Source organism: Pichia membranifaciens, assembly GCF_001661235.1.
Source record: "Pichia membranifaciens NRRL Y-2026 unplaced genomic scaffold PICMEscaffold_4, whole genome shotgun sequence".
Lineage (NCBI taxonomy): Eukaryota > Fungi > Ascomycota > Pichiomycetes > Pichiales > Pichiaceae > Pichia > Pichia membranifaciens.
Genome location: NW_017566985.1, coordinates 772584 through 786010, shown reverse-complemented (window position 1 = coordinate 786010; position 13427 = coordinate 772584). Strand labels below are relative to the sequence as shown.

The 13427-nt window shown below is 49.2% G+C and overlaps 3 protein-coding genes across 3 annotated transcripts; all 3 read left to right on the top strand.

Annotated features, from left to right (window-relative positions):
• Nucleotides 1-175: 175 nt before the first annotated feature.
• PICMEDRAFT_17130 (hypothetical protein) lies at nucleotides 176-4515 on the top strand. The gene has a single exon (XM_019161475.1). It carries the CDS (start codon nucleotides 224-226, stop codon nucleotides 4397-4399), a length of 4176 nt encoding a protein of 1391 aa, XP_019016978.1. The 5' UTR covers nucleotides 176-223; the 3' UTR covers nucleotides 4400-4515.
• A 715-nt stretch (nucleotides 4516-5230) lies between these two features.
• PICMEDRAFT_34957 (hypothetical protein) lies at nucleotides 5231-6922 on the top strand (the record flags this gene model as incomplete). The annotated part of the gene is made up of 1 exon (XM_019162914.1): nucleotides 5231-6922. The coding sequence occupies one exon, from the start codon at nucleotides 5231-5233 to the stop codon at nucleotides 6920-6922; it is 1692 nt and encodes a 563-aa protein (XP_019016977.1).
• A 591-nt stretch (nucleotides 6923-7513) lies between these two features.
• On the top strand, nucleotides 7514-10609 carry PICMEDRAFT_34979 (hypothetical protein; the record flags this gene model as incomplete). Its single annotated transcript, XM_019162915.1, has 2 exons — nucleotides 7514-10266; nucleotides 10345-10609. The coding sequence occupies 2 exons, from the start codon at nucleotides 7514-7516 to the stop codon at nucleotides 10607-10609; spliced, it is 3018 nt and encodes a 1005-aa protein (XP_019016976.1).
• Between the last annotated feature and the right edge of the window lie 2818 nt (nucleotides 10610-13427).

Below are 13427 nucleotides of genomic sequence, written 5' to 3'. Positions count from 1 at the left end.
CATCTCAGAATAATTTCCTTCTCGATCAAAATACTTCACCAGAACATCGGCCCTCCAAAATGTCAGTCCGCGCGGAAGGCAGCGCTGTTTGGTTTGAAAGAAGTCTTTCAGCAGGCCATACAAAGCGCTAAACGCTAATGAATGGAAGGTATTAGGTGAATCATAGACCTTTGCAATTTCCCCCAAGCTAGGATAAAGACAGCCATATTGAGATAATCTAAATATGAGTGCTCTTGACCTTTCAGCTACGAAGTGCCATCCATTGGAAATGCCCAATTGTGATAGCAAAGACGCAAGATTACGATTGGACTGTAGGACTGGTGCTTCGGTGAGCATATTCAATTCTAGAGTATTTGTCTTTGGTGGTGCCACATTAGAGCTCGAAATTCCCCAAGATTTTACATTAGAGACGATTCGTTCAGTATTCAAAACAACACTGGAACTCAGCGCTAACGAAAATAGACACACTGAATATAACCAGTATCTATCAGCGGAGTGTTTCAGACTTAGTTTGATAAGCAGAAAATGGAATCATTACAAGACAAATTCATCGAGCACGTTGGAGACTCCACCGGCTCGGTTCTTCCATGCAATGTGTGTTTATGATAACTATATTTATATCAGTGGTGGTATCAATTTTAGTAATGACAATAAGCCTGAAGTGTTGAACGATTTGTGGAGATTTGACAGTATTGACAGACAATGGAAATGCATCTACGAGAATGGAAATAGTGAACTGTTGAAAAGATACGACCATATAATGTTGATGCTGCCCAACCTTGAGATGTTTGATAAGTCCTTGATTCAGCCAGGAATTTGTATGGTAGGTGGTGTTGGGGAGGATGGACAGTACCACCAGGCCCTAGATCTTTTTGACATGAGTACTCTTAAAGTATATGAAAAAGAGCATCCAAATTTATCAGAATTTAGACATTCAAGGCAAGGGAATTCTGAAGAGGAACATCTCAAGATACGACATTCATTGAATGCTTTTTATCCTGAGCTTTGTTCTAACACAAATGATTTGAGACTTTACGGTTTTTGCAAAACACCAGATCCGGTTGAGTTCGAACCCCTTCTGGTATTCACTAACAGTTGCAAAGGAGTTAGATACTCTCACAATAGTAATTTTGATATCAGTGATATTTCAAGTTTGCAGTTCCCCACAATTGGAGTGTTTGGCGAAAACATTCTGGTGATAGGTTTCATAGCCAATGAAAGAAAACTTTCCTCTTACGTTTTCAATATTAGAACCGATACGTGGACAAAACTTCAAATATCATGTTTGCACAAGGTGTACACCCACAAACCATCCAAGGGTTTTGTATGGGAATCACATCATAAAATTGCATTTTTGGGGTCGATGAGCATGAAGGATGCATCTGGCTCTGTTGACTATTTTGATAACCTGGTTGTCATGTCACTGCCTTTCACTAACTTTTTTGGGAAAAAGCCATATACTGTTGCCCAAAGACTGAGATTCTCTAACTCTCCAAGCGCTAGCAGCTTACATACCCTGGAGAATAATTCGGTGAAGAGGACAAATTCAATCACATCAGCTAATTCCAACTTGAGTCATGTCCGTGCTAACCCTGTTCACGGAATGGAGCACACTGGAGATTTTGCAGGATATGCTTATCACGTTGCTCAGCAGATGCAGGTGAATTCCATTAAATCAGTCTTGCCCTCATATGCAATTGCAATTGGAAAGAATGCATTCGATAGAAACACTGCTTTATCTGATATCGATCTCGTATGCTCGGATGGAAATGTCGTTCCCATACCTCTTACGCTCTGTCGGAGAAGATGGGGGTATGGATTTGATGAGCTTTTTGCTGATGCGTGTGCGAAGTTGCATCTTGAGCAAAGAGCACTTAACCTGGTTGAGTCTTCGAGAAATAGCTTCAGTGACTCTTGTGATAATGACAGTGACGATTATGCATCAATTGGTTCGAAAAATAGTCTCTCTGGACCAAATTTCAGATATCCATTTCAAGAAAAGGGAAATAAGAATGAACCATTTTCAATACGAGGCGGACGAGTGCGGTCTCCCTCCCTGAATGAGTCCAGAAATAATTCTATGACAGGGAGCTTGTTCAACCCAACTGCGCTCAACAGGGCATCCATTTCTCTGTCCCAATCAAGGAGAAACTCGTCTAATATTGGACTGTCAAGAAACAATTCAGTTTCATATCTATCCCCTTCACGCAGAAGTTCTTTGAGCAACTCTGCTAACTCAAGAAGACATTCTTTGGGAGGAGGTTTACAGATTGCACAATCCTCCAGTCGTCGTGGATCTACTCTGTCTAGAAGCTCAATGCTTTCAACTTCGTCAAACTCCTACAATTCATCATCTTCTAATCCTTTATTACGTCAGCATGTGAATCATAACTCTCAAAGCAATGTTACTATAGGATCATCTCCGGGCTGTTCAACATCTGCTCCAATTTCATTTTCCCCTGCGCTGGGAGCGCAAAGATCATCAGTTACCAGCAATAATGATATCAATAATAACAATGAAGGTACAGATACTCTTCATTTACCTCCATCGATTAAACTGGAAAATATTCCACTTCAGTTGCCCATGCCAGAAGTATTACCGGATGGAACACCGATGCACAACTTGGATCCTGAATCTCTTTCTCGTACATTGTCGCATATTTCAGCTGCCGAAAATACTTTTTCAAAGAAAAATAGCTTGAACAGTATGCCTCGCTCCTCAAGAGAAGAGATAGCTGATATGGCTGAGCAAATCGAGAATTCTCTTGACATGAATACAAAGTTTGATCCGGTCTTGCTACCAAGATCTCTATATTTACCATATCCACGAAACACTGTTCATGCAATTGTTGAATACCTCTACAGTGGCCAGATAGGAGCGAACTGGAAGCTATTCCCCACTGGAATTGAGCTTTTACAAGCGACAAAGCAATTAGGAATTCCATTATTGTACGATCTAATTCTGGAGTTGTTTTTCGTTTCGTTAGGCATAATGGAAGCCACACTAAAAGCAAAATTGATACTGATTTTGGAAAAAGAGAACAATGGACAATCTAACGGTTCTGATGAACATATTTATAGTTTGTTAGATATGAAAGGGAACGATGATTTTGACTTGGATTGGAAGTTGTTGTTGGAGGCAGCTACGGGGAGCAGAAGAGATTCTGGGTCAACAATTAGCAGTGATATGAAGATAGATGATCATGAGCAAAGCATCACGAGCAGTCATGGTGATCAGATGTTAGATTTGGCTGATCTAGGACCGACCGATAAAATTGAGGCTGAGGCATGTGACCTGAGTCCAACTAACACCAAATTTGAAGCTGCTTCTTTGGCAGCTACGGAGAAGGTAGAACCTAAGGAGGTTCCAGACGATACTGATGGCCATCGTTTCAGAATCACCATTGGTACTTTAGACGAGATCGGATATGAGACCACCAGTGATAGCGAGGACGGAGAAGAGGATGAAAGTAACGAAGGATTTTTGATGAAATCTTTCAAGAAGTTTACGTTGGACGGAAGCGCAGCAAAAGCGGATGCTGCTGACAGTCGTAAAAAGCTGAAGAGATGGCCGACCTTCAAAGAGCTGGTCAATGATGAGAACACGAGTTTTGTCTCCGAAACGATAATCCAGTTGTTTCTGGAAACGGGTGTGCTGATCAATGACTCGAAGTTGATGCTACAAGCAATCCACGTGCAGCAGTTGTACAGATGTCTCCGAGAGCTGCGCAGCAGGGACAAAAAGGCGCAGGAGGAGTCGGCGCAGGAGGAGCAGCCTCTTCGCCAGCAGCCCGCAGAACGTGCGAGAGATGGCAAGCTGGAAGAGAGGACCCCTGCGGGTCCTGCGGGTCCTGCGGGCCCGAAGGACCCAAAAGGCCCTGATGCCGGCTCTACAACTAAGCCGAGCGAGAAGCCCAGGAACCTGACTGTGCGCTCTGCGTTTTACGAGGGAGAGGGCGGCAACGGCGGTGCCGGCAGAGAGAGCGGGATGAGTTCGCCCAAGAACCTGGAGGTGTCGTTGCCGACCTTCGACGCGTTCCCGGCGGACAGCAGCCTGAGGAAAAGCAAGTCCAGCGTGAGTGTTCTGTCTGCTCCTACCTCGCTGTTGCGTGCCACGGAGAGCCACGGCAGCGCCCTTGGCGCCCTGGGTGCCGTTGGCGGCATTGACGAGGCCTTGTCGGTGCGGCACCCTTCTCCGCGCAGGGATCACCTCCATCTGCCGGTCAACAACGACAGCAACCTGAGCGTGGACTTTCCCACCCTGAATGCCACCGGTAGCGGCCGCAGTACAGGCGTTCACAGCGACGACCACAGTCTCTACAGCGTCGAGACTCGGGGCAGCGACAAGGGTGACGCCAAGAAGAAGAAGAAGCGTTTCTTTGGCCGTTTCAGACGCTAGTGTCTGCGCCAACCGCATACTGTATGTATATATATATTCCTTGTGTACCTTTTTTTACCGTATCCGGAAAGCGGCAAGAGGGCCTTTTCATGTCGGCAGACCCACCTGCTCCCGGCTAAAGCCGGAAACAGCCAACTCCATTTTTTGCGACGATCGTCGCAAAACGTCGATCGTCGCAAAAACTTTTGCTGTCGGAGTCCTGCTAATCCGTCCGTGCGCTTACCGCACGGGCTGGCGGCGGAAAGTGCATCCCGCCGCCGGCGGCCGAAAGCGGCGGGCACGCGAATGCAGGCAGACGCAGCCTGGCGCCCTGCCGGGCGGAGAAGTCTGCGGGGGGCGGGCAGGGCCCCGGTGATTCCACGGCAGAAGGGAGCCGGAGTTGGCAGTATGAGGTGACAGGTGCTGAGCATTTGGGGCAGCTTCCAGAGGCGGGGAAAAGGTATATAGGTGGCCTAGAGGGGCAATGGTAGTGCTGATGAGGCTCAGAATGCTTTGAAAAAGACATGTAGGGAAGTTTGCTGGTTCTTCGTTGTGCTGGTTTGTTGCTTTGCTGCACGGGACAACTAAGAGATGGCGAAAAGAGAGAAATTCAACATTCTTCAGATCGCCAAGGACACGTTTGTGCCGGTGGCTCCACGAAGTGAGACAGACGAGTACTGTTTGAACGCGCAGGCGGAGAGCTTTCCTTCGCCAAGAAGAGGAGAAGAAAGGGAGGAAGGAGAGAGCGGTGGCTACAGAGAGGGGGGCGTGGTAGACTACGACGACTGCTTCGACAACGGTGAGTTCACAAATGAGGACCTCGAGGTGGCGTACAAGCGAGACATCGACCGGATGTCGAGCACGAACAAGGGCGGTTTGGGGGGTGGGTCGCTGGAGAAAACCGAGCCGTACTCAGACACGTCGTCGTCGACCGGATCCGAGTACTGGAAGTACGAGGAGGGCCGCACGCACCGGAAGTTGAAGCGGCGGCAGATCGAGCTTATTGCCATCGGGGGCACGATCGGGGTGTCTTTGTTTGTGAACATCGGCACGTCGTTGAAGACGGGCGGGTGTCTCTCGCTCCTCCTGGGGTTCATGATCTGGTGCATCCCGATTCTTGAGATCACCTGCTGCTGCGCAGAAATGGTGTGCTACCTCCCGATCAAGGGGGCTCCGTTCTGCGTCTTTGCCGAGCGCTTTGTCGACGAGGCGTTTGGCGTGATGGCCAGCTGGAACTTCTGGGTTTTGGAGTGCGCCTTGATCCCGTTCGAGTTGACCTTGTTCAACACGTTGATCCACTTCTGGACAGACGGCTACTCGCCGGCAATCCCGCTTGCGATCGAGCTGGCCATCTACTTCTTGATCAACGTCGCCGCCGTGAAGTGGTACGGCGAGGCCGAGTTCTGGCTCTGCATCGGCAAGGTGCTCCTCGCCGTGGGGCTCATGTTCTTCACCTTCATCACCATGGTAGGCGGGAACCCGGACCACCACGCCTTTGGCTTCACGAACTGGAAACACACCCCCGTCATGCTCGAGTACTACCACCTCGGAAGCCTGGGCCGGTTCCAGGGTTTTCTCGCGTGCTTGATCAGCGCCTCGTACATGGTGGCCGGTCCGGAGTACTTGAGCATGGCCGCCGGAGAGACCATTAACCCCCGCAAAATCCTTCCGGGGGCATTCAGGGGCGTCTTCTTCAGGCTCAGCACGTTCTTCATTGGCGGCGCTCTCTGTGTGGGCATCTTGTGCAACGCTAAGGACCCGCTTCTCCTCAACGCAATTGCCGCCGGGCTTCCCGGCGCAGGCTCGTCCCCATACACCATCGCCATGCACAATATGCGCATCAAAGTCTTGCCCCATATTCTAAACGTGATGTTGCTCACTTCCTGTTTCAGTGCTGGCAACTCCTACACGTTCTGCTCCTCCAGAACCCTTTACGGGCTAGCGATTGCTGGCAGAGCCCCTAAGATCTTTGGCTACTGTAACAAGCAGGGCGTCCCAATTTTTGCCGTTTTGGTGTCTTTAGCCTGGGGCGCATTGGGCTTTCTCCAATTGAACAAGAACGCAAACACCGTTCTAAACTGGATTATCAATTTGATCACTGCTTCCCAGTTGATCAACTACTGTGTCATCCTCTTCACGTACTTGCACTTCCGCAGAGCAGTTCTTGCCCAGAGGATCGACAGGTCTGCCTTCACCTTCAAAGCGTGGTTCCAACCCTATGCATGCACCATAACCTTGGTCGTTGTCTTCATCATGGTTTGGTTACAGGGCTACACCGTGTTTCTACCGGGGAACTGGTCGCTTGACACATTTTTGTTCTCCTATTTGATGTGCTTTGTGGACATCTTCATCTTCGTGGTGTGGAAGATATACAAACGCACCAAGTATCGGTCCAGTCCGAAGGACGTCGACCTTACCACCGGGCTTGCCGAAGTCGAGTTTCACGAACATACGCTCGAAAGAAAGAGACTGGTTTACACCAAAGTGGCGAGATGGGAGAGATGGTTAGGTCAGATCACTCAGTTCCTCTTCGGTAAAGACTAGGCAGTCATATGTTTGCATTTTCCATATTCTTTTCATTGCCTTTCCTTCACTTCTTCAACATGTGTTTTCCTTTCTTTTTGTTAATGCCGCGTATATTTTTATATGGTTGTGATCGGCTGTTGAACAATTAATTAGATCGTATTTAGACTGAAAAATCCTCCTTGCGACAGCAGCGTCCTGCTTTCTCACTACAATCTGGGGGGGGAGCATGTACCAATCCAAGAAGCTTTTCCCCCTGGATGGTCTTTGAGCAAAATCCATCTTCTCCTTCCTTGTGCTTATTGACCCTCCGTCTTCTGCCCAGCTTTCTTCCCTTTTCCCTTCCCCGTTTAAGAAGGGGGCAGCTCGGCCCGAGATGTCAGGTGACGATCGACCGTGGGAAAGTGTACTCCGAGGGGTTACGTAATCCGGGTCATTTCGAGAGTGGCTTGACGGGGTCGTGAGCGGTTGTCCATCTATCATGTATTGCACTGTCTCTCTGAAACGTTCAGACGGTCTATTAGGAGTGGGAGTACAGGTATTTCTTCTCCACAACTGCATAAAAAGTTGCTACAGCTGGCAATCAAAGAATCAAAACCACAATATACGAAAATGAGTGCTCATGTTGAAGCAGTTAGCCTGGACGGAAAGTCAGATTTAGCATCTCATGTCCTTTACACTTCGTTTGCAGTCATTTCGACTTCCGATTACGCTGCATTAATCCAGTTCTACAAGAAACTCGGATTTAGAATTGTGAAAACTTATTCTAAAGACCACTACGTTTCCAGCAGTAAAACCATCTCCGGTATCTCGACAGATTCAAGAAAAGAATGCTGGTTGGAGTCCTTTCCTTGCAGCAGAACAGACACCAAGGGAAATCTAATTCCTTTCCAAGAAACAATTGAGTATTCACATCCGGAGCTTTCTTCCTCTCAAGCTTGTATGAACAGAGGCGTTGTCTTAAAAGTGAGATTGGTTTCTCATGATGTTCACAAAAACATTGAACTACCAGGAAGAATCGTCCTTTTGACTTATTCATTAGATTCTGTCAAGAAAATTGCAGCCAAAGAAAATCTCGAAATCATTCAACCTTCAGACGCAGAAAAATCCGTGGTCAGCTTTTTCCTAAAAGATCCAGTGGGAAACTTGATTGGATTTACAAATAAGCCTTTGCCAGACTCTGGGTCAACCATCACTTCAAAGGATGAGTATTTCACGAGTAAGGCGGTCATAGACTCTTTGAAAGAAAAAGAGGCCGAGGTTGACACCCGAACCAAAAATTCAAAAAAGAGAATCGCTGTTCTTACCTCTGGTGGTGACTCACAAGGTATGTGTGCTGTTGTGAGAGCAGTTGTTAGAGCTGGGATTTACTTGAACTGTGAAGTCTTTGGTTGTTACGAAGGTTACTCGGGTTTGGTTCAGGGTGGTAAACTGTTAAAGAAGCTGGAGTGGGGAGATGTTAGAGGTTGGCTATCACTGGGCGGTACCCTTATTGGTACGGCGAGATGTATGGAATTCAGGGAACGTGAAGGTAGATTATCGGCTGCCAAAAACATGATTCTGAGAGGTATTGATGCGTTGGTGGTCTGTGGTGGTGATGGGTCATTGACCGGTGCCGATCTATTCAGATCTGAGTGGCCTGATTTGGTTAAAGAACTTGTCACAAACGGTACTTTTACCGATAAGCAGGTAGAGCCTTACAGAAACTTGACGATCGTTGGCCTTGTCGGTTCAATTGATAACGATATGGCTATGACCGATCATACAATTGGCGCCTTTTCATCTCTCGAAAGAATTTGTGAGATGGTCGATTTCATTGACTCGACGGCAGCATCCCACTCAAGAGCTTTCGTTGTCGAAGTTATGGGGAGAAACTGTGGTTGGTTGGCATTAATGGCAGGTATTTGTTGTGGAGCCGATTATATCTTTATTCCTGAAAGACCTGCTAAGGCCGAATCCTGGAAACAAAGCTTGAAAGAAATTTGTTTGAGACACAGAGCAAAGGGCAGAAGAAAGACTACTGTCATCGTTGCTGAAGGTGCCATCGATGACAATCTGCAAAAAATTACATCGGAGAATGTTGAAGAGTGTTTAGTTGAAATGGGATTGGACACCAGAATTACGCAACTAGGACACGTTCAAAGAGGTGGTACGGCTGTGGCTTTTGATAGATTTTTAGCCACTGTTCAAGGTGTGGAAGCAGTGAAGGCAGTTTTGGAAAACACACCATCTACTCCATCTCCAATGATTGGTATCTTGAACAACAGAGTGGTGCGTAGACCTTTGATGGAAGCTGTCAAATTGACAAAGTCGGTAGCAACGGCTATTTCCGAGAAAAGATTTGACGATGCTATGGGTCTGAGAGACTCTACTTTCAAGGAATACTACTCTAACTTTTTGAGTATCTCACAAGGCGATGACAATCAAAATCTACTACCTGAAAGCAAGAGATTGAAGGTGGCGATTATTCACGTCGGCGCTCCAACAGCAGCCTTAAATGCTGCAACCAGAGCTGCTGTTCTTTATCTCTTATCCAAGGGACACGAAGCATATGGTATTCAGAACGGGTTCACCGGCCTAATCAGACATGGGGCTATCAGGCCTTTAAGCTGGATTGATGTTGAGGAGTGGCACAATTTAGGTGGTTCCGAATTGGGCACCAACAGAAGCTTACCATCTCTGGACATGGGTGCAGTTGCATACCATATGCAGGCGAACCACATCCAAGGCTTGATTGTCATTGGAGGTTTTGAAGGCTACCAAGCAGTCAAAGAGCTAAGAGATGCAAGAGAACAATATCCTATTTTGAGCATGCCTATTGTTTGCTTGCCAAGTACCGTTTCAAACAACGTTCCAGGCACGGAGTACTCAATTGGCTCGGACACGTGTTTAAATGTGTTGGTCAACTATTGTGATGCTGTCAAACAGAGCGCATCTTCCTCTCGTCGCCGTGTTTTTGTCATTGAGGTACAAGGTGGGAACTGCGGGTACATTGCAGCATTCTGTGGCTTGGTCACAGGAGCATTGGCGGTCTACACGCCGGAGGTGAAGGTCAACCTCAAGTCTATCCAGGAAGACATGGATCTTTTGGAGAAGTCGTATGCCAATGATCACGGAGACGAGAGATCGGGTAAGATTTTTATCAGAAACGAGAAAGCCTCCAAAGTATACACGACGGAGTTGGTTGCCAACATTATCAAGGAGGCTGCCCACGGCAGATTTGAAAGCCGTACAGCGATCCCAGGTCATGTGCAGCAAGGTAAGATTCCTTCAAGTATGGACCGGATTTCAGCCGTTAGGTTTGCAATCAAGGCGTGCCAGTTTATCGAGGAAGATAACGAGGAGACCGCAGCGAAAATTACCAAGTACAACACAAAGAACAAGATTTTCAAGGAGGCGGAAGGCGAAGACATCAACAGTCCCGAATTTGATGGCGGGGAGAGTGCAGACTTCTTCAAGGCGGAAAAAGACCTCAGATATACGTACAAGCACGGCAAGAAACTTGAGATTGCGAAGGGGCAGAATGCTGTTCTGTGTTCGATCCAGGGGACGTCTGTCTGCTTTAAGGACATTGAAAAGGTGTGGAACGAGCATACAGATGTTGTGGGGCGAAAAGGGTTGGACATGCACTGGGAGCTACTCCCTGTGATCAACGACATGTTGAGCGGAAGGTTAATGATCCGTGAAAACAAGCCTGGCTTGTCCTAGGGTAGTAATTACCGCACCACGATCCGCTGAGTTTATGCATACATACATACGCACATACATACATACATACTCACCTATATACATGCATTGCCACACATGTGCATACATCAGGATATGCAAAAAATGTGATTTTAGTGACGTGAAATGGGAGAATGTGAAAATGTAGTTGGGGAAAGTCTAACCGATTGGGACGCACTAAACCCGCCCTCTTCACTTCTTCTTCTGGAGGGTCCTCTCTCGAGGGAGCGCTGCACTACCAAGACAGGCAGAGGGAAAGATCGAGAACCCGCACAGGCGCAGCTCCTCCAGTGAGAGGGAACGAAATGAAGTGAAGCGAAAAGTACGCATGCGTGCCTGTGGCCTGTTTCGTATGTAATGGTAATTCTAACGCCTCCCCTCTTGGGTGCAGGGACCAAACTCAACCAAATCGGGGAAGGGGGGGGGGGGGCAAAAGGGGCCCAACGAGAGCAAAAAGCGGGAGAAAAAAAAAACATTACCGCCCTCCTTTTTTCCCTGGCTTTTCAAAAGAAACCAGTCGGTTCAGTATCCACATGCACTGCGTTTCCGAGCAGCATGTGGCGTTACCCCTAATTCGCGAGATCAACCCGCAAGGACCAGGGGCGAACTAGTGCACGGGTACCGCGGGGAGGGCGGGCCGGAGACGGCAGGAAGCAGGAAGCAGGCAGACAAGTCAGGCCAGGTTTCTGCCTTTCGGGACTAAAAGACTCAGCGAGATCTCAACCTGCCTTCAGCCTAGTCGGCGAGGTGCAGGAGTCTGGAGCAGGACTCGCAGGTTGCCGCATGTGCCGCGGGAAGGAGAAGGGGGGGGCGATCCCACATACGCACAAGGGGCGGAGGCGACAGAGGCGAGCAGGCACAGTAGAGCAACGATTAACGTTGCCGCGCTGCGATGGGCAACCACGTCGGAAGCGGGAGAAGTCAAGCCAGACTATAGAACTATAGATGAGATGCCCGTCGGCGTGTGTCTTACCGCTCTGCATCAAGTAGGCTTCTCTCCGTGTCACAAGCACAGTCGGTGCCCCGCTCCTCCGGTTGCGTAAGAGCCGTGATGCTGTAGTTGCCGCCGTTTGTCTAGAAGCAACGAAAACTCGCCTCGAGCGATCCTGCGCCAGGACGGCGTACGCCGAGGTTTGTCTCCAGTGGAGTGGAGCAGATCAGTGTTCCGGAAATAGCTTGTGACTGGGACAGGTTCCAATCTGCAAAACACAATGATCTGCCCCAGTCATCAGAAAGAGTATTACTCAGCGATGAAGCCTTGTGACAGGCCTCCGCTCATAGTTCGGTAAGGGTAAGTGGTCCGCATGCAGCGAGGCGGTCCTCAGGGGATGGCGATAGCAGACCAGCCGTTCCGAATGACGTGATCTAGGCGAGACGTCTCTTTTACTCGTTTTTGCCTTTTTCGGCTGGCCGCGGCGAGCGTCGGGAGACCGGGGGCGAATGGCCCTGCGGTCGCCTTGGGTCGCCTTGGGTCGACTTGGGTCGATTTGGGTCGACTTGGGTTTTGCAGAGGATCGCCCTGAAGCTTAAGCTGGCTGGAATGGATTCTCTGCAGATCGCGTGCTACAGATTGCGCCGCCCATAATTGCACGCAGGCTCACTGAGGGGCGCTTTTGCAGTGCTGGCGTGGTGTTGTTGACATTCAGGATGCGTCTGGCTTGCTGCAAGAGCGATCTAACGAGTTACAGTAGGGTTAGCGGGGCATGGCGGGGAGCGGTGGGAGCTGGGGAAAGGGGGAGAGGATTTGTTGGCCCCTGCTTTTTGTAGGTGACACAGAGGGAAATTCTTCGAGAAAGAGGTCACGAATAGGTCGTCACGGAGAGAAGCCTAATGTGGGTACTAAACATTCTCGGAGACCCTGAGGCGACGAGAAAGCATGTTGCCAGCGGCTGTCTTTCCTATCTGATATTTTTTATGCATCCGTCTGCGTGATATGGGGTGCTGAGGGCACAGTCGTTTTCGATGACGGGTTGCCAGGGAGTAGACTGTAGCTGTTTCAGGGAAGAGACGACCTGCAGCGGTGGCAGGCGCACGAGGCTGTCGTCTCTGCACACCGGTTTTTTCCCTTCTTCGGGCGGTCTGGCTCGGCCCTGGAGTGGTAACCTCCAGGCGAATGTGTGACTCTGGTGGAGCTTGGAGCAGAAAGCGGCGGGGGCCAGGTGGACCAGACAAAAAGGTGCATTCTGGCTGCAGTTCTGGCCATTTTGAACACCGAGACACTAGCAGGGCAATCTAATTCGCCTCCCTTCCAAACAGAGCTAGCTGGCGCACCACGGTGCTCTCCTGCGTTCCCTCGCATTCGCCGGCCCGTGCCACTCTCCCTCTCTGCCCTTTTCCCTTCGTCCTCTCCCCTGCTGCCTATGCTTGCCCTCTCGCCTCGCAAACAGAACATATTTTTTCTCCACATACATTCATCTAGCCCAGCGATGGCACAATAATAGGCCCCAACACTGGCGCAATAATAGGCCCCAACACTGGCGCATACTCCATGCGCGGTGTGCCCGGGAGAAGAGGCCAGCACTCCCAGCGGAGATAATCACGTCCCATTTGTCCAAAACGCGACCGCCGTTAAAACAGCCTCAATCTCATTCCAGAGCATGCTGGGGGACACATTGATGTACGGCAGCCCCCGCCCCTCCCCTCGATAAAGAAGGCACCAGCCAAGCATTGTATCGAGTTTGCTGACCCCGCGCACATGCGTCCGGCTCTGGTTTGCAGCCGTTTACAGCCCAACTCTATTTTATTCCTGCGGGACAGAACCTGCACGCAGCAGTATACGAGAGCCGCTCAACAGGTTCGT